Source organism: Cheilinus undulatus, linkage group 21, assembly GCF_018320785.1.
Source record: "Cheilinus undulatus linkage group 21, ASM1832078v1, whole genome shotgun sequence".
Taxonomy (NCBI): domain Eukaryota; kingdom Metazoa; phylum Chordata; class Actinopteri; order Labriformes; family Labridae; genus Cheilinus; species Cheilinus undulatus.
Window position 1 is genome coordinate 23,208,693 of NC_054885.1, and position 21,416 is coordinate 23,230,108.

A 21,416-nucleotide genomic window follows, 5' to 3' on the forward strand; every position below is an offset into this window, starting at 1 on the left:
GAATAACAATCTCCTGATGTTCAGTTGTTCATGAGCTGTTTAACATTTCTTTATTGATCTGGTTCAGCTCTTGTAGCAAACTAGCTACTCTCCCCTCCAAAAGTATAAGAAAAGATAGATAAAGTGAAAAGGACTTAATATTTCGTTCCAAATCCTGTGCTTGCAATAACTTCATCAAGGCTGTGATCCACTGACATCACCAAACTTTTGCATTCATCTTTTGTGATGCTTTTTCAGGCTTTCACAGAAGCCTCTTTCAGTTGTCTATTTTGGGGGTTACTCCCTTCAGACTCCTCTTTTGTGGGTCATGTGCATGCTCTATAGTGTTTAAGTCTGGAGACTGACTTGGCCAGTCTAAAACCTTCCACTTTTTGCCCCGATGAACTCCTTTACTGTTTTGGCATTGTGTTTTTTTGATCATTATCTTGCTGCATGATGAAGGATCTCCAAATAAGTTTGGTTGCATCTTTTTTTAAATTAGCAGAAAAAAATGTTTCTGTATACTTCTGAGGTCATTTTGCTGTTGCCATCATGTGTTACATCATCAATGAAGATTATTGAGCCCGTCCCAGAAGAAGCCGTGCAAGCCCAAGCCGTGACATTACCTCCACTGTGTTTCACAGATGAGCTTGTATGTTTGCGATCTTGAACAGATAATTTCTTTCTCTAAATGTTAGTCTTTCCATCATTTTTGTAAAGGTTCTTTTTGTCTCATCAGTCCATTAAACTTTGTCCCAGAATTTTTGAGGATCCTATCTGTACTTTTTGGCAAATTTCACCTGTTAACTTAAATGTAATGTTGTATTTTGACAAGTAGTTGTTTTTTTAAAGGACATCCTCATGAGGACAGTAGGTTTATTTTACTGTATAACACAGCAAAGACTCAATTGTGCAACAGAATATGGATCATTCTACCAAATAGGAGCAAAACTTGGTCTGTTTCATATTTGAAAACTTGGTTTCATTAAAACAATAAGTGCCAGTGTCCTCACATGGGTAGGCCTACTTGCTGTTACTATTAATGATTGTCAAATTGCCTTGTCATATCAAACTGCAACCGTACCAAGCAATCTTTATTTAGATAGAAGCAATGAATTACAAAGATCCTGTCTAGACTGTGTCATTATTCTCAAACCCCACTATAAGGACAGCATTTGGCAAAGTTACATAGGAAAGGAGAACAACAGCACCAGACTCATGTTGAACATTAGAAACTGTGTTGGGGTTGAGCAGGGATAAAAAGAGACACTAAAAGAGAAAGACAGAGACAAACAAAAAGAGTTACAGCGTCTACAGCACCAAACGAGTTAGATGTAGGATACATGTATTGCCTATTTAAAATACCAGTGGTAATGGTGACAGCAAGTGTGGTAGGAACCATGAACGATGACAGATCACTTTAATATAACATAAGCATCAACAATGATAAATATAGCCGCAAGCGGCTATTGGCGGGTTCTAACCCTTTCCGCCCTTTCCAACGGCCAAGACCAGCCCTATATTCAATCAGCCCCTGGGCTCCACGCCGCCCAGAAGCAATACGTGAGCGGTCAAGCACACGGTTTAGCCAAAAAGAAGCAAGGAAAACCCCTTTCCTGAGAACCATCTCCAAGATCCTACAGTGCTTCAGAAAGTGAATGCAACAAAGTAGCAGTCCATGGTGTCAGCATGTTTGGATCAACATATACATGTAGGTCAAGCTTCTAACACATGAACACAATCAAAAATGGCTGTCGTTGCTCCCTCTTTGACAGCACTCTTCACCAGTGCCGTTGTAGTGACATTTTATTGGCCAAATTTCAGAAAAACAAAGTCACTTCTCCCATTATGTGCTCCTAACTGTGACATACACATCTCACTTTATGTTGACATGTATCAGAGAAATATGTAACACTTGTATAGGGTGTATTGATCGCAATTAGCAGTTACAACTGAGTAATACTATGACCCAATTAAAATGATCAGAAGATTCAGTTCACTCTAGGAGGAAATGATATTGTGCCAAAATGAAAACAGGACAAATTGTGCGGTGCTACCAAAATACCAGGTGTTATTGATTAATATGTACAATATATACAGTTCAAGTGCACTTGAGGAAGTTAATAGTTAACATGTGATACACACAAGGTACAGTAAGAGTTCATTTATGCTTCTGGAATCCCCGTCACAACGTTTATAATCCACACAACGCAAAAGAAGAGTTTAGTCAGTTCAATGGTCCAGTTCCAGAGAACATTTATACTCCAAATAACCCAAGAGGACAGGGGTCCTTTAAAAGGGTCCCAAGCACGTTGGAGGTGGTGGGAGTGAGTGAAAGGATCGGCTGCAGAGCCTCCTACCGCACATCCAGGTGTAGGTTGTCAGAGTGAGGAGAGTTCACAGGCTGGGCTGCTGGGTTGTTTCCAATCGGCAGGTCTTACCCCTAAACCCCCACAAAACCTGGCCTGAACAAGAACATGCATGTATAAATAACTTGTGTACACAAAACAAATGCCTAAGAAAATAAATAGCAAATATGACTGATTGTAATCAGCTTGGAGATGTACATTATTGATACACAAGTATTTCTGCAGCACCATCTTTTTGATAATAAAGTGCAATTAAGTGCAGATACAGCTACCATAATTGCATATTAATACTTCAGGCATATAATAATGATTAGGTGTTAATTCAATGTTTGAATGTACCTAATAAAACATTAGAGCAAGGTCATTCAATAAACCAGTGACAGCGAGTCACATTAAATGCAAGAGACATGTCAACAATAAGACAAAGTAGCCACTTAAGCTATAGAGCAGCACAACCAGCACTAAACACCACCACAACAATTGACTGGGTAATACACGGAAATACTGGGCTAGCATTAGCTGGATATCACCACAGAAACACATTAGATGCATAAACAAATGCTAGCGCCGATTAGCATTAGCGCCGATTAGCATTAGCGCCGGTTAGCATTAGCGCCGGTTAGCATTAGCGCCGTGACACTCACCAATTCCTTTGTTTACTTGTAACACGAATCACAGTCGGAGAGTTTTTCATCGGCAGTGGACGCATCTACAAGTTGAGGAGCACAACGGTTAAAACCGGATCATTTTAGATATAAAAACGAGTGATCTTAAAGGGCTAACTAAGTTACCTGCAGCTGCTCATGGTCCTGCTTCCCCCACACACCTGATAAGCGATAGAGAGTCTGTCTGGTATATCCCGCATGGAGCAGCGCAACTCTCGTGACCTCAAGTCTCGCGAGATTTCAAAGGACGTGATAATTAAAGCGGCAGCTTAGATGTTATACAGGGAAACCTATATTAAAATATACAACTGGGTTACAAATACCTAATGAACACATGTGGTGATTTAACCCTATAGATCCCAGCGTAGGGTTGGCTAAGATACCAAAGTAAGCATATCCATTTTTGATTGTGGATAGATTTGAAACTGCATAAGATAGATCAATCATTCCTTTTGCATGTAAAACCTGGGGAGTTACACTAACATTTCACACATTCACCATGTTTCAGAGCAGAAGGGGTCATCACAGGCTCAAAAGGGGTCACTGCAGGCTCAGAAGGTCAAATCACAGGCTCAGAGGGCCTCATCACAGGCTCAGAGGGGGTCATTGCTGACTCAGAAGGGCACATCACAGGCTCAGAAGGTCAAATCAAATGCTCAGAGGGCAACATCACAGGCTAAGAGGGGGTCATTGCAGGCTCAGAGGGCCTCATCACAGGCTCTGAAGTGCACATCACAGGTTCAGAGGGGGTCATTGCAGGCTCAGAGGGCCTCATCACAGGCTTTGAAGTGCACATCACAGGTACAGAGGGGGTCATTGCAGGCTCAGAGGGCCTTATCACAGGCTCAGGGGGCCTCATCACAGGCTCAGAGGGCAACATCACAGGCTCAGAGGGCCTCATCACAGGCTCAGAGGGCAACATCACAGGCTCAGAGGGCCTCATCACAGGCTCAGAGGGCAACATCACAGGCTCAGGAAATTGCTTTTTGAAGCGTCATACCAAATGAGCACAACAAAGCAAAACAAAACAAAAGTGATGATGGACAGTTACGTGGATGTTAAACTCATTCTTATATTGACTTTTTGGTATTTTCTTTGGGAATAACTGATTGCCATCAAGATTCGTTTTCACATGTATGGCATTTATGATATCTTAAAAATAAAAACTTTTTTTTTTTTCCAAAAAAATGTTTTCAGTATTCTAAGTACCTTACAAAGATTGGGGGATTTACAAAACATGTGAATGGACAACATTTTTTTTCCTGGTAGTCAGGAGGATACGGCTCAGTTTTTGTTAAAGGTTACAAAATTGACTATATCTCACAAAGCAAGTTATGTAGAGACTCCAAATAAATTTCCTGTGGTTCCAAAGGATATCGTGCAACTTTTTTACATTGACAAATTTGAGGGATACAGCTGTGCAATTTCTGTATTTTGAAATATATGTGAAAAAACAAAAACGATTTTCATTTTTTTAGGTTTATTGCACTTTTAAACAATTTATTGTAGTAGTTAATACTTAAGTCAATACATATTATTAAAATTTGGGATATAAGGGTTTTTTTGATGTTAAGCAAACAAAAATACTGCCAAAAATGCCACTACAGTATGTAAAAATCTAAGAATATTTCCTGGCGGACTCGCATAATGGTGGGTTTTAAAGGGTTAAGTCATCCTGTGTATATATGGTTGTGTTTTATGGTAGAGGGGAGTTAACCATGTAACAAGATATTTTCAAAATAAATATTAGCCCACTTTTACACAAAATACACCACATTATGGCATGGCGACTCAAATGGCACTCAATACTCGGATTGACCCGGCTACGTTTTTCAACCGATTGTGCTCTTCTGTAATAGAAATGAGCATCTCGGTCCCCCGATGCCACATACCAACATTGGTGTAGATAGCATTAATTTTGCAAAAGTTCTATTCATTTGACTGTTTTTAGCATTATGCATATTAGCCAAAAATCCGTAATAACGGCGTTGATGGTGCAAGAGGCTTTTTTGTAGAGACCTATCAGGTGAAGCTGTGTGAGAAATTTCAAGTCAACAGCACTTGCTGTGTGTGGGGGCGGGGCTTTTGAAGTTTTGCACTCTATGTTATAGCGCCCCCTTCAGGCCGATTTGGCTCAAATTTTAGGAGCAGCATTTACACATCATTTATACTTGACGTACAAAGATTGGTGTCTCTAGGTCATTCCAGCTCACCACAAATGAAGAAAAGGTACTTAATGATGAATAGGCCACGCCCACTTTCACCAATAAATATGCTGCTTAACATTTTAGTTAATACTCGCCCCTAGAACATGCACACCAAATTTGGTGAAATTCCAACCAATGGTCTTTGAGATATAGACATGTGGTGTTTATAGCGCCCCCTATGGGTTGAGCTCAAAACGCTTTGACAGGCAGCTTCCCAGTCCTGTTGTGAACCTACATACCGAATTTGGTGATGATCGGGCAAAAGGTGTGGGAGTTCTGACCAATCATTTGTTGGCTCCGCCCAGTAGCAAAGATATTTCGGGGTCTAGCGGCCATGTTTTTGAACGGATCAGGCTCATCGATAATAGAAATTTGACTTTTTGTCCCCTGAGGCCATGTGCCAAATTTGGTGCTGATAGGGTAAATATTTCCCGACTTCTATTCATTTGACTGTTTTTCAAATTATGCTAATTAGCAAAAAATCTAATTAGGCGGACTTTAGGGGTCCAATTGGCTTTTTTGTAGAGCACATTGAGCTGCATCTGTGGGCCGATTTTCAAGTCAATCGGACTCACGGTGTGAGGGGCGTGGCCTTCCCAAAAAAAAGATTTTAGGCCTTAATTGTAGCGCCACCATGTGGCTGACCGGGCTCATGATTAATGGAAAGTTGCTGCACATCATTTCCAATGTTTTGGCCAAGTTTCAGCTTTCTAGCTCATTCCAGCTCACGGGAATTTTAGCTCAAGCGGCAGAACGGAAATAATAATAAACCGGGACGAAAACAATAGGGTTCTACCCCTTCGGGGTTAGAACCCTAAATATAGCCGCAAGCGGCTATTGGCGGGTTCTAACCCTTTCAGCCCTTTCCAACAGCCAAGATCAGCCCTATCTTCAATCAGCCCGTGGGCTTTACGCCACCCAGAAGCAATACCTGAGCGGTTTAGCCAAAAAGAAGCAGAGAGAAATACATTTCTTGAGAATGATCTCCAAATTCCTACAATGCTGCAGAAAGTGAATGCAACAAATTAGCAATCCATGTTGTCAGTGTGTTTGGATCAATGCGAGTCAAGCTTCTCACACATGAGCACAATCAAGACTGACTGTCGTTGCTCCCTCTTTGACAGCACTCTTCACCAGTGCCTTTGCAGTGACATGTTATGAGCCAAATGTAAGAAAAACAACATCACTTCTCCCATTACGTACTCCTAACTGTGACATACATGTCAACATAAAGTAAGATGTGCATCAAAGAAATTCCTAATGAGCACATGTGCTGATTTAAGACACTTTGCAATAGTGTATGTGTGCTGTAGTATTCATTGTTGATTGTTCATTTCTGTTATGACTTGTTATGGCTTTGTGCACTTAAAGCCTTGATGTTTATTTTTTACTCAGTTAAATACACCTCGTGAAGTACTGGGTCAGATATGGTCTGACTGTTACTTCCATTTCAAAAGGGAACCAATATTTTCAGAATGAACTTGATTGGCCAGGTATGTTTGACCTGGGATCAGTGCAGGGTCCAGAAACAGTGTAAGTAACCAAATTTAGTGTAAATGTTGAGCCTTAAGTGTTTCTACAGATAAAGCCTTTTGTGATGGTTTATTTTGTGAGTTTTGTATTGATTTAAGCTGAGGTAACTTTACTTCCTGTTTAATAGCAGCCGACTTTTACTTTGAAAGTGCCAGAAAGGAAGTGACTGAAGTAACACAAGGTAACTTGACTACGGTGAGAAAAGTTAACGGAGCAACGTAAACAAAGAGAGCTACGGTAGAAAGTGAAAACCTAGTACCCCCTGTGCAGGCATTCAGCTCTTATGGTGAATTTTTATGCTTTTGGAACTTCTGCAACTACAATTGTTTGACTTTGTCAAGTTAAATAAACCACGAAAACCATCAGTACGAGAGTCAACCGTCATTCAGTCAGGAGGGATGCTACAAAGAGAGATAGGAGGATCCTGCTGAGATGTTTCCCTGACTGCTGCTCTATTACTGCTCAAAGAGCTATAAACCCTCACCTACTGAGTGAAAACTTGACTCCTAAGCACATGTCTGAGCCACAACAGTCGTTTTTCTACATGTCCATTCTCTCTGAATCCTCCTGACTGGCCTGCGCGTGCCATCAAGTGGCGCATCTCCGTGCGTAATTATGTGTGTGAGCGTTGCACCAAGACCAAAAATGCCAATCTCTCATGTCACAGGACAGCCTGTGTCCAGGTTACAAATACATTTTGAGTTATAAACAATTTGTTTTATTGTAATGAGAGTCATTGTTACCATTTTTTGACAAGACCTGGAGTCAAATACGCATAGGATTTATAAACCATGTCCCGTTTAAATGTTAATGATCAAGACCATAATTGTACGTCTTGTTGACATAAAATTAAATTGTATGTAAGTAAATGTAGTTGATATTACTTTGGCATTACAGATTCTCTATATTGAGGGATTAAATGAAGTTTTGAATCTACTAATGAAAACTCAAAGTGTACTAACTGTACACTATATTTTGATAAACTCTGACTGCATCTGGACACTTCCTTTTCCTTAACTCATCTGCATTCATGTATTGTAGTAGTAACACACACATGCCACAAGGTGGCGATTCCTTCATTTGAGCTACTGTTCACTGTTAATAGAGAGTTAAATCTGTCTAAAATTTCTGATGGTGTCTAAAGAACATACAATACAGGGACTGATTTTTGGTTTAAATTAAACAGCTCAAACATCTGAAAATAAAATATAAAAATGACAGCCTGTATGATATGAGAAAAAAGAATAAGTCATTTATTTTTCATTAGAATTACCTATAAGGATATGAAATAATATAACAATACATGTTTTTGCCAATAGTGTCAATTATAGACTGGCACTATATTTGCAACAAGATCAGTCTTCACACATCCACAGCATAACAACAGCATTTCCAAGTCATTGCAATAAATCTTTGTTAGGAGAATGATTTACATGTAATGACTTGTATTATCAAAGTAAACACCAAATGACCATTGAAAACAGTCATCATTATAATATCAATTAACAGGAAAGTTTGTAGAAAAATACAGTGTAAAAAACACACATTTTTTGTGTGTCCTTAAACATAAATATAGATGGTTTTTTTGACAGATGTGTTTATATGAATATAACCTGGTGTATCCAAATTTTCCCCTTACAAAATTTAGTGCTGAAAGAAAACATTCATGAAGTTGTGTGTCATAAGCCAATGTCCAGACGGTATCAGTCAGTGCTGAATGGAGACGGTGGAACACACTGAACAACGTAATCATTAGTCCCTTTTTCTTTGCCCACATTCTTGATGTTGTGTGTCGTAATGGTGGCTTGGGAAAGTCTGAAAGAAAATGGCAAATATTGGTAGAATTAGTGATTGTGCTGCATTTGTGGTATAGGTTAGTAAAGAGGTAGATGAGTGATGGCCTACTTTTTCCTAGTTGCAGAGGTAATTCAGTCATTTTACCAGGCCAAAATACTGCATATTGATTGATGTAGTGCAGCAGGAGAATGGAAGTGCCGCAATCGATGAGCAGGGCTTTCCATTTGTAGGTTATGGTCTGTCCAGGGGGTCCAGGTGAATCTTGAGATGGTTTCTGGCCTCCTAATAGAAACAGGCATGACTATAATTAGTGGAAATAATTTCAGGTAGATGGAAATACAGTATCTCACAGAAGTGAGTACACCCCTCACATTCCAGCATGTTATTATATCTTCTTAAGGGACAAAACTATAGAAATGAAACTTGGATATAGTTTAGAGTAGCCAGCCATGTACACTGACTACTCTAAGGTGTCCAAGTTTCATTTCTATACCACTGTCCCTTGAGAAGATGTAATAAAATGTTTGCTGGAATGTGAGGTGTGTACTCACTTTAGTGAGATACTGTAGGGTTAGGAAATGTCAATGACATATTTACAGTGAAATTTATGTGAGTGTGATCAGTGTGTTAAAATTAGTTACTTACCCTTTTCTGTTTTTTTGTTGTTTTTTTTCTTGAACTTGTTGTGGTCGGTGCCATTCAGGTCAACTATAGTTTCTTCAGAGTCTTTGGATTAGGATGTGGAGTTCAAACAGTGTAGGTTCCACAGCTTTTGATGGGGAATATTGGATGTTTCTCCACAGGTTAGTTTCTGTAAGAAATGTGTGTAATGAGGGGCATTTTGGAGACGTACTGTTACAATTCGGCCAATATCATGATATAAACAGAAGGCAAAGCAGGTACAGTAAGAATGAATGAATGGTTGTTTCACTATAAAACAGGTCAACTGTAGTCTATAAAGTAACAGCTAGACACAAAGATGAAATATGTGATAAATGAACTGACTGAGGTTTACCTGTTGAAGGAGAAGTACTCCAGTTGCTGGACTGATATGGGATGCTGTCTTGGTGGACATGTGATGGCTGAATACATGTTTTGTGCATGGGTGTGTGTGTGTGTGTGTTAAGTGTCCTTAAATATGAAAAATTACATTGGCATAAGTGGTGAAAAGAAAGGCTACAGAAGTGCAACATGTACCTGGCCATGATAGGTCTAATACACTGGAAGCATTAACAGTCTTTGATGTACAGGTGATCGGTTAAGTTGATTTGGTTGTTTGGTTAAAAAAAAAATGTACACATTAGGTGTATTTAATAGCTATTTTTCTGAAGACAATTGCTCAATTATGTTAAGCAAGTGTTTTATAGAAGCAAACAAGATATTTAGAGAAGGAGTAATGGGAGCAGTCAGGAAACAGGAATGTAAGACAAAATGAGACAAGATGTCTACAATGAAATTTCATCATAGCTGCTGTATGATGCAGAGAAGAGACGGTTTAAAAGACAATCACAATCACATTTTGGAGAAACTGAAAAAATGGTTTGATGAAAACAAGTTGTCTTTAATTCTAAATAAAACAAACAACAACAAACAAAGTTTATGGTTTTTACAAATAAAAGAAAAGATGAAAATATCACACTGACCATAGATGGTGTTAACATTGAAAGAGTGTCTGAATTTCATTTTCTGGGTGTGATTGTTGATGATAAACTGACATGGAAAGCTCATATCGCTCACGTAAAAACAAAGGTGTCCAAGAATATTTTTATTCTAAACAAAGCAAAGTTTCTGTTAAACTGTAAGGTCATGACAATGCTGTATTGCTCTCTTATTCTGCCATATCTTTGTTACTGTGTGGAAATTTGGGGAAATACGTACATGAGCAACATAAATCCATTAGTTTTGTTACAGAAAAGAGCAGTAAGAATTATTCACAAGGCAGGTTACAGAAAGCACACCAACAGTCTGTTCATTAAGGCAGGATTTTTAAAACTTAAAGATTTGATTGAGCTGCAGACACTCACAGTTATGTTCAGAGCTAAAAGTAGAGCATTATCAGAAAATCGAGAGACTCATAAGACTTTATGAACATGGTGAATAGGGTGTTGTTTTGTTTTTCTTTTTTACTGCTGAGGGTAGGCGTTGTTAGAGTCTTTGAAAATGTTACTGTATCTTTTTTCTAATGTTGCTGTAATATTACTCTCTCAGTTATTGTAAACTTGGCAGACCAACTGTTGAATATTTGTGTTTTGAGTGTGGGGCAGGAAGTAAGATTTTTTTCTTCTCCCTGCTCCTTTCTGGCCATGGAGTGGAGTGAGGTTGAATGTTTCTTTGTGAGGGAATGTGAATTTTGCCATGAATAGAACAAATAAAATGAAATGAAATTTTACAAAAGTCGTACAAGTCGTCATAAAAAATGAGTTACAAAGTGTTACAGAGATAATGAAGAAGAAACTACAGAACTACAAGACGGACCATTTCATGACAGCTGTAATAAACTGGTAGAACATCAACAAGTATGTTTGTGCCATCTTTCACGTAGACATGATCAATTAAAGTGTGTTTGTCAGTTGTGGCTGTTTGTACGTACTGGGTGTAATGATGCTTAGTGAAAAATCTCAACAACTTACCATTATTCAGTGCATTTTCATTAAAGTCTCCCATAATGATTTTCATGCCAGGACAACAATCGATGAGGTCAATCAGGTGTTGTAGGTGTTGAAGAAATATGGCAACAGGATAACTTGGGGGTCTGTAAAGAACTGCAGCAGTCAAGTTAATGCTCTTTACTTGAAAGATCAAACATTCAATATTGTAGCACTTTGCAGGCCATATTACAACATCTTTTGTCACTGAATGATATATTCCAACTCCACCATGAGAGTCTTGTTTAAAGTGTTGCAACTGTGGCTGAGAGTTGTCATAGCTATGCCCTCGAGAAAGATGTGTGAAGTTGAAGCCTGTTAGACAATGCTGCTGTGGTGGGTCATCAATTCCTAACCACATCTCTGTAAGGCAAATGCAATCAGCATTACTCATGTGAGTGTTAGCTTGAACATCTGGAAAGTGAGCCTTAAGACTTTGAGTGTTGTGCAATATGATGGTAAAAGCAGATTGTGTGTTGTTGGTGGAAGAGACAGATGCTATGAACTGCTGCATTTTGCCAGTTGCCTCTGATACTTTTGCATTACAATAAATGGCAGATTCTTTAAAGTCCTTAACTGTTAAGCCACTTAGACTCGTAACACGACTCAGAGCGACATACGCTTGTCCAGGTGAAAAAATCTTGCTGAGAGACACAAACGCTCTGTCAATGGTTAAGCCTTGTACTTTGTGAATAGTGCACGCCCATGCCAACCTTATTGGATATTGTCTGCGTAAGCCTCCATTACGGGTAACATTTTCTTCCTCAGGTTCCAGGATGGTTATTGTTCTCCCTTCAGGGTCAATGGTGTGTGTTTTTGCCCGCTGTTTTTGACCAACCTTGGTGTCATCAAATGCCACGTGGATGGAAGTTGGGAAGTAATTGCCCTCAATGTCTGGATCGTTAAGCACCATGTTAGCAATAGTTCCAAAAGCACCATTTACAAGCCCATCAGACACATCAATGTTTTTCAGCAGCATGATACGAGCTCCTATTCCTACATGGATATATTTCTGGAGACAAGTTTTGTACACTTTGTGATGATGGCCATCTTTTAGCTGTAGTCTACCTGTTTCAGCATTTCTCTCATAATCACGTGCTGATATGGTGACACGCTCTGCACAGGTCTCATTTAAGCATTTCAGGTTATAATGATCAACCTCGTTGTTTGTAGCATAAATGTGTAAAGCATCGTTGTCTTCTCCAGTCTCACAACTTTTGAGCATTTCAACATCACGGTCTTGGAGAGGTGTGCCCTTTGTATGAGTGCGTAAGCGATTCAAGGCATGAGCAAAGTCTGAGTCCTTTTGTCTGACTATTTGAGTGAGCTCAGCAATATGGAATTCGTCCTCCCACAGGTTTATGTATTTGAAGTCATTGTACAAAGCAGAACCTTTGACTGGGGGCAACTGATAAAAGTCTCCAACTGCAAGAATACACACTTCAGCAAATGGGGTGTTGTTACCTGGTTGCTTGATTTGTCTCAGTCTTCCATGGACATATGATAAGAGTGAATGGTCAACCATGGATATTTCATCAATGATTAATATTTCAAGGTTTCCTAGTTTTGCACGCAAAGAGTTGATCTTCTCTTCTGTCAAATCTTTGATGGGTAGGGACAGATCTGTTCCAATTGAAAAGGTATTATGTATAGTGTTTGCGTTTATGTTGTAGGCAGCTACACCTGTTGGGGCTGTTAGTACAACAGTAGTGGCATCTGGTTCATCAGGATGGAGTCTTTTGAGAATTCTAGTTGACTCATAATAAATAGCCTTGATCAAATGGCTTGTGCCTGTTCCTGCTCCACCGGTAATGAATACTTTTAGGGGCTGAGGATTCTCACCATTGACTTTCTGCAAACACCACTGTCGAATTTTGTAGAAAATTGCAGATTGTTTCTCATTTAAAGATCGTAACAACTGCAAAGCATCAGCTCTTGTCATTTGAGTTGCATTAGCCTCTATTGTGTAAACAGTTTGTCTGTTAGGCTGTAGATCTGGGATGTTAGCATCACTGCAGTGTTCATCATTTCCTTCATTTATGTCTGCTTCTTTCAATTTTTGACATTCCAGCCTTTCAAGTTCAGTTTGAGGACATATCTGTGCCCATGCATCTTCCAGTTCTCCATTTTCTTTGAGCATCTTTTCAGCTTCATCTATTTGCTCAGCTTCTTTCTCAAACAGGTCACGGTTTCTCTCCACTATGGATTTGACATTTTCCAATGTGTTGTTCTCATTGTTCACAGCACCATGCTCATAAAAGTCTTTGTAAGTTTCAAACTGTGCAGGTTTCAGTTGGCAGTCCAAATAATGGGGCAGAAATAGTTGAAGTATGCTGTGGTGGTAGGCTTCAGGCTGCTTTGTTGGTGACAATCTAGCATATCTGATCACAGCAGGTTTCTCCTCATTAACTCTTTTGGTAATAAACCCACAGTTATTTTGCAACTGGATCACATGATGGTTATCACCTTTGGGAATTTGTGATTTGTAAACAACTCTGTACTCTGAGGCAAATGTTGCAAGGCACATGTTTACAAATGGTTGTGTGTTTGGTCTGTTTTTGTATCGCTCCACAATGTTTGTCATCCACAAATGCTGGTCATCAGTCTGATTGCTGTCTTGTTGCTGTTTAAGTTGACTCAACGGTACACTCATTCTGACAGGATGTTCACCAGTTGGGATGAACTGAGTTCCACGTGAACACTGTTTGAGCGGTAGGCCAGTTAATCTGTAACAACATTCTTGTGCTGAAACTTGGCGGCTCTGCAAGAAAACTGTGCCTATTTTTTTCATTGACTCCTTGGCTTGCAAATTTCCATTCATGGCCTCTTTTTGAGCCTGATCAAGCAGCAGTCCCATTTCTCGTTCACTTTTGAGGGCATATGATATAATGTACACCACACATGAATATGCATCCACAACAAACTGAATGTCCATGTTTGCTTGCCAGCAGCGAAGTAGATCTGGATTGTACTGGTTTATCCAAACATCTTGCGGTTTCCGTTGTAGAACAATGCTTGTCCGTTTGGTAAGCAGAGAATGTGCTATCTGAAACATTTCCTGTGATGTGCCAAAATATTGAAAAAACTCCTCAGCAGAGTTGAACTGTTGTCTTTGTTCACGGTTTGAGAGGACAGTTTTCATTCGTTCAAACAGTTTTTGTGCCATTTCAGTTGTCATGCCAACTGAGCTGATGTTTGGCTGTTCAACAGTTTTCTCTTTGCTTTTTTTAGAGCCAGTCTCATGTGTCCCTTTAAACTCCTCAGCATCACGTGGTCTTGAGATGAAGGTTTTTTCTGAGACAGGTCTGGGAAAGTTGAATCGACAGTGTATTTCTCCTTTCTTCTTCTTTACATTTTTCTTGTCACAAGATTTGGCATGATATTCACTGTGCTTTTGCACATCAATCAATTCCAACAGTTCTGGATCAGATGGCATTTGACATGTGACATATTGATCACAAAACTCCACAACTTTTGCATCAGCGTCTTTGTCTATTCTCGGAGCTTTGTCAACCCAAAATAATGCATGTACATGAGGTGAGCCACGCATTTGAAACTCGACTCTATAAAAGTAATCAGTGATCTTGCCTATTGGTGCCGCAGGGCTCAGGAGAACATCTTTTAAGAAGCATTGCCATCGGAAGTCAAACATCCTTGCTGCAGTCACTGGATTGCGCTTTAATAATGCACATTTTTGTAGCCAAGAAAGGTCTTCCAGGTTCACCTCTTTACGTTCTTGCCTTATCATTGCACTCAGCATTTCAGGCCATCTCAAGTCAGCAGAGCTAAATGAACAAAACCATGTGGGAATACCAATCTGCGTTAACATTGCAAATACATCTTTCTGTGCTGATTGCCAAAATGGAGGTGTTCCTCTGATAGGCCTTAGAAATTTGTAGCCTTCATCAAAGTGCAGAATTTTTTTCAAAGCTTCGGGGTCTGTAAGGATGTCCGTGGTAACTTCTTGGGTCAAATTTTTGTCCGTTCCTTTTCTCAATGCTATTGACACATTTGACACAATTTGATTCAGTTCCGACATATATTGCGCATAAAATAAGTAATCAGTGTTTTGAGCAAAACGTCCATCCGCATTAAGTATTCGTTGATTGAAATATTTGCAAAGAGTTATTTTTTCTGGGCGCTCATTGTGAAAAGTAGGTGCTCCTTTTGGAAATAAAACTGGGAAACATTTGGGTTCATTTGTGCCATCAGACAACAGTCTAATTGGAGAACTTTCTTCTGCAGGGGCAATAGATAAAATGCCATCAAAATGCTGATCTAGTATCTCTTGACCCAAATCCACAGGTTGTAAACAGGAGGATGCAAACAGCCCATGCTGGTCTTTAATGTGTGAAAAATCTTGTATTTCTGGTGTATCATCATCATCCTCTTTGTCTGGAATGTCATCATCAATGCAGCTTTCAACCTTTTCATCACTTTCATTCATCTCATCTTCAATCTGTTCATTTTCTGTTTCCTCTAGTGTATTGATCCAGTTTGGGTTGACACTCACATCTTTGTACCATGTATTATTGAGCATTAAATAATTCAGACCATTTTTGATGTTTGCAGTATCCACATTCATGTCTTGATAGTGTCCTTTGTAAGTCAGTTTACGTTTCAGTTTAATCCTCACCATTTTATCCTCACTTTCATCTCTTGGCAAAATGCTGGTCACATGTGATAGATTGGATGGCACACACACAGTTGGTCCTTGCACAGACTTCTGGCCTCCCTTTTTCAAAGGTATGAGTCTGATGAAGGGAATGTGCAGGGAAATAAGGTGTTGTTCCAACTCATTGAGACATTCTAGCTCAGGTGGAATAGGCTTTAAATGCAAGTTGTTAGCAACACTCTGGGCAGGCATTTTACCTTTGAGAAGATGACTGTCACATGTATGGCAGATCCATAATTTGGAAAAAGCCTCATCTTGAAAACTGCAAGTCTTTCCACAGGATTTACCACATACGTGCAAAAAAGTACTGGTTATACATTTTTCAGCAAGTGCATTGCCATCAGAACCCACAGCACAATAAGTGTTTTTCATACAGTGTTTGACTTGCTTCCTGAAAAGAAGTCTATGACAACAACAGCAGACATATTCAGGACCACGTTTTACTGTTTTACGGAAATCTTCTATCACACAAGTAATGTCATATTTCCTGTCCTTTTGTTTCTGAGCACTGGTACATTTTTTATTTTTAACTGCATCTCTGAATGTTTCATCAGTGTGATACTTATGGAGTGTTGCCTCACACAACTTCTTCTTCAGATCGGGCGTATTTGCATATGTTTTCTTACTGTGCTCACGAACATGCTGTTGAAATGATTCATCAGAAGCATATTTTCTCTTACTTTGCTCACACACATGATGTTTGTACTCCAAGTCTGTATGGTACCTTTTGTGAGTTGCATTTTAGTAGAATTCCTGTATTGCTCATTTGTTGCATATCTTATTCTTTTTTTTTCTGCATATTCAGCTTTCCTTGTGGCATATGATGCTTTTTTCTTCTCTAAAATCTCCTCTTTGTTGGCTGCATAGGTTTCCTCCAAAACTTTCAGTTTCCTCTTTCTTGACCAACGATCTGCATGATGTTGTTCATTCTTTGTCTTTTCATCTGAACTTTGTTCATTGTGACTGCCCTGTGTGTCAAATGATGCACATATGGAGTCATTGTATGAGTCCTTTACACATGTGACAAAATCATAATGATTTCCATCCTTGTGATTCAGGTAAATAGCTTCAGCACTTCTGTTTCCTGCTTGATTACATGGCATGATAATACATGGGTAATGATTCCATCTGTCTACATTAAATGTGTAGATGTCAACCTGTAGTAGGTGTGCAGCTGCCCAGATTTCAATCTCAGTGGCAAATGAACCTGAGTGTTTCATTTTTGAACTGTTTAAATGATCTGGAATAGAGGACTGTCCTGCTCTCAAGAAATTCTGGAATTCTGCTGAATTCGTTTCCAGGTGTTCAACAATTCTCCGCCGCAGTTTCATGTGTCCGTTCTCACTTCCTGAAATGGCATAGGATAAAGCTCGAAAGAAACAATTGCCATCACCTTGAATTGATTTGGTTTCACAGACTCTTCCCATAGCTGACATTTCCTGAGGTGGCAGCTGCTTTGTGTTCTCATTTCTCACACCCATCTCTGAACAAAGTCTTCCTTTTGTTGCAGCACTCAGTGGCTTGTATGAAAACGGCATCTTGGCTACATTGGTTATTTCAACATCTGGATTATTATCAGTGTCTTTGCCATGTGATGTGTTAGTAGCACTTACACTTGGTGGGTTGTTTGCACTTGACTGTACCTCACAATCAGTAACTTCAACATCACATTTGTTCTTTTTAGTCACATGTTCATTCAAAGAGCTGGTGCAGGTAGCAGGTCTGTTGTGTTCTCCTTTCACCACAGCACTGTAAAGGAGTCTGCCTTCTTGGCTTTTGTTTATGTTGATCTTTCTTACAGTGTCTTCCTCAGTGGTTGGAATGTCACGTTGTTGCACAATGTCATCTGAGATTCTCACCTCAACTCCTCTGACTTCAAATGGCATGTCTTGAAGGGTAGGGTAGTAGTGAAGCAGTTGTTTGGCCAGGTTATCCAGCTGTTCATACAGTGCTGTGTAGTCAGGGTGATAAACAACTACAGCTTTACCTCTCTCTCCATCAGCAAGGCCCTGAGTGTTGCGTTTATGAGGATCAAACACAGCAAAGTACTGGAAGTGCTTAACAGCCACACGTGTTACTACCAAAAGTGATAAAGCAAGCATCATGATCTATCAGTGCTCTTTGAATAGCTACATCCAGTGGTACATTAATGTCCCTCATATCTGAATCCTGAGGCTCATCAAAAACACCAACCATACCACAGAAACTTGGACCATACTTTATTTCAAAATGTGCATCTTTCATCACATATGAATTTGGTAGTTCATCGATCAGCAGATACCCACTTCTTCCACCAATGTGACCACCATCTTTAAGAGAAGAGTACAACTTGTTACCTTCAATAAGAACAGTGTCGATGTCATTGTTGCCTCTGTCATCACTCCAGGTTGTTATACTTTTAAGCTTATTCATCATGACCGCTGCTAAACTGTTAGCTACACACTGTTTGCCTGCATTAGCCCCAAATCTGTGGTGAAGCTGTGAGAAGGACCCTTGTAAGAAAAAATTCTCAGGTGCTTTGGCAACATTGTTCCCAGCAGGTGGCGCTTCATCAGGGTGGTGTGCAACAAGGTTGGATTCAGGTGTAGGCTCAACAGCTTCAGTCATGGTGTCAGGGACCTGCTTTTCAACACACTGCTCAAGGACAAAAGCATCAGACATGGGATTATTCTGTTCAGGAGCATTGTCAGACATGGAGAGAGATTGAGCAGCAGGAGGCAGAGACTGATCAGAAACAGGCAGAGGTTTTTCAGAGGTTTTTGCAAAGGGTCTCGGAGAGGTTTTTTCAAGGTTTTTTTCAAAGGTTTTGTCAAAGGGTCTCGGAAATTGTTTTTGCGCTTTTTCAGCATTATGGCTCGCTATAACAGCGTAGTCAGGGGGGGGATGGATTTCTCCAGTGCCCATACAGCAGGGGTCATCAGGGGGAGGGCGAACACTGGTCTGCCTGCGGGCATTCCAGGTCCTCCTCATGTGCTCAGCACGGCGGTTCACCTTCGGTGGCATCTGAAAGACACATGGACAAAGGAAGCAATTAGTAACTAAACTGCCAATTAGAGTTAATTACTCACAAGTGTGTGTCTGAGTCCACTTGAAATCAATGTGATTTCATATTTTAGCATGTTCCCAACATTGATTGAAAATAGGCAGACATTGCAAAGTATGAAACAGAAAAGTGCCTTTAATGCATCTGTACTTTCCATGTAAAAGCTCCTGAACTCAGCCCCTGAGATCTGAAATTATGTTTGTCTATGACCTTCATTATAGAGTAGAGGAAAAGTTTGTTAACCAGCAGCACACCATCACAAAACATGAAGAACTTATATATTGTTCTACTTTCTAAAACATTTCTGCCTTCATCGGTACCACAAGCTCAGTCTGTTTCTACCTGTGATAAATCAGAATGCTCAGTCAACAATCTACACAATTTACTACACTGATATGTAATGAGGATACGTTAATGATGTTAATAATGATGCCTTTAAGACCAAATTATTTCTAGAGGCAAAGGGACAGGTGATGACTCACAGAAAACACATTTAATGCTGTACCACATAGACACCAGTAACAATACACTCACTATTTAAATGGCTGGAAGTCTTTACTGACATAAGATACAAAGATGATATGAATAAAAAACATTTGTCCCAGACACTGTTCTTTCATTTGATATGCTGTTTTTATGTATTGATCACAAAATACATAAAAGTGTCTGAAAAGTGTGAGAACATGTCCTGGTCTCCCCTAATGTAAGATCTTAAATCATGGTCAGTTCTCCATAACAGAACACATTTAATACAACTCAGTAGATTCTATTAAAAGAATTCCTGGAATGTGGAACTAATCATGATTTAACATCTTACATTACATGATGAACAATATACACTGCAGGCCAAAAGTTTGGAAGCAAGATCAAAATTGTACAAAAAAAGATCATAGTTTCACTGGTCTACTTTGCAGCAAAATAAACATAAAGACTAACTTATGAGAAGACATTTTTACTTTAATTATAAGATGTATGAGTTGTTCTTGCTTCCTCTGGCTTTAAGCACATATGAGGCATTCTTCCACAACTTTTTGAAGAAATGTGCCAGGTTGATTTGTGGGACGTGCTCTTCTGACCGATCGATCCAATTCATACCACACAAGCTCAACTGGAGAGAGGTCTGGAGACTGAGGGGCCAAACCATCTTTTGAAGAACACCTTCCTCTTCTTTTCTGTCTAGGTAACCCTGACAGAGCTTGGCAGAATGCTTAGGGTCATTATCTTGCTGCAAAACAAACTTTCCACCCACAGGTCTGAGTCCAGATGGAACTGCACGATGCTGGAGGAAGGAGTGGTCCTGTTCCTTCTTCACGATGCCCTTTACTTCAAACCCATGTCCTACTTTATCACCTGCAAAACATCCTCATACCATGGCACTACCAGCTCAATGTATACCTAAGGTCAGTTCAGGAAAATGGTGCATATCAACGAAAGGAAAGTCTGATCATGCAGTAAAGACGCCCCAAAATACATGTAACTAATGCTGGTTTTTAAGAAGGCATTGTGAACAGAAACTTGAAGCTACTTCTAAATATTCGGCCCAGAGTGTAGGTGTGTGAACTCTCATACTTAGTTCAATTTTATTTTTATTGACTTTTATAATTTTATTTCTCCTTTTTTATTTTATTATTTGGTCCCCCCTCTTTCTGCAGTAACAAAGAACCTCCTTCCTTCAGTTCATTATAGTGATTGTGTGGAGCTGTGTAACACACTGCTGAAAGAAGCTCTCATGAAGAGCAGTGATGGTCATCACACCTTGGCTTTGATTTAAAACAGAATTACCATGTAAAATAAAGACATTTGAAATTTCCTTTCACTAATCCTAGAATCTGCTTTGGGATGTTATTCTAGGAGCTGCACTTTGTGTGACATTTTAAACTCTTATAAAAGAATCCCTGAACTTCTTATTAAGTGCACTCTGATGAGACTTTAATACTTTTATTGCTACTCTTAAATCATATGAATCCTTCTTCCACCACTGTTCACACTTACCTCTAAGTTGGTCAAAGCCAGTTTTCAGATCATGGTGTTGATAGAACATACCCATGGAAAAAGAAACAACAATTAGTGACAGACAAAACCTGCATCAAAACACATGTCATGATGACAGCTGAACAGTAAAAACGTTCCAGCAATTAGTTTCAAATTTATTAAAATGTATTTCTATATGTGTGTGCGTATATATATATGTTTATGCACATGTAAGTATTTCTTTATATTTTAATGTTTTTATTCTAATTCAATTGTTTATGTAAAAATATTTCATTTTTACATTTATTCATATTTATTTATATTAGTTATTATTATATATATGTGTGTGTGTGAATGAGTATCTATATACATATTTTAACATATCAATATTTAGTACTGTTATCTTTATTATATATTTTCATCTATTGATGTATGAATTCATTTATTTGTGATTAATTTTGATGATTTCTTGTGGCTTTTTAAGTTTTGGGTCTATCTGCATCCTGTAATTAACTTATTTTTACAGTATGTA

General features: G+C 39.2%; 2 protein-coding genes across 2 annotated transcripts; both read right to left on the reverse strand.

Annotated features, from left to right (window-relative positions):
* Positions 1 to 8,781: 8,781 nt before the first annotated feature.
* Positions 8,782 to 14,468, reverse strand: LOC121529591. Its single transcript, XM_041817531.1, has 2 exons — positions 11,731 to 14,468; positions 8,782 to 8,832 (listed from the first exon to the last, which is right to left on the reverse strand). The coding sequence occupies exons 1-2, from the start codon at positions 14,371 to 14,373 to the stop codon at positions 8,782 to 8,784; spliced, it is 2,694 nt and encodes an 897-aa protein (XP_041673465.1). The 5' UTR covers positions 14,374 to 14,468.
* Positions 14,469 to 17,913: 3,445 nt separating this feature from the next.
* Positions 17,914 to 20,926, reverse strand: LOC121503918. Its single transcript, XM_041778526.1, has 2 exons — positions 20,906 to 20,926; positions 17,914 to 18,873 (listed from the first exon to the last, which is right to left on the reverse strand). The coding sequence occupies exon 2, from the start codon at positions 18,871 to 18,873 to the stop codon at positions 17,929 to 17,931; it is 945 nt and encodes a 314-aa protein (XP_041634460.1). The 5' UTR covers positions 20,906 to 20,926; the 3' UTR covers positions 17,914 to 17,928.
* Positions 20,927 to 21,416: the final 490 nt, after the last annotated feature.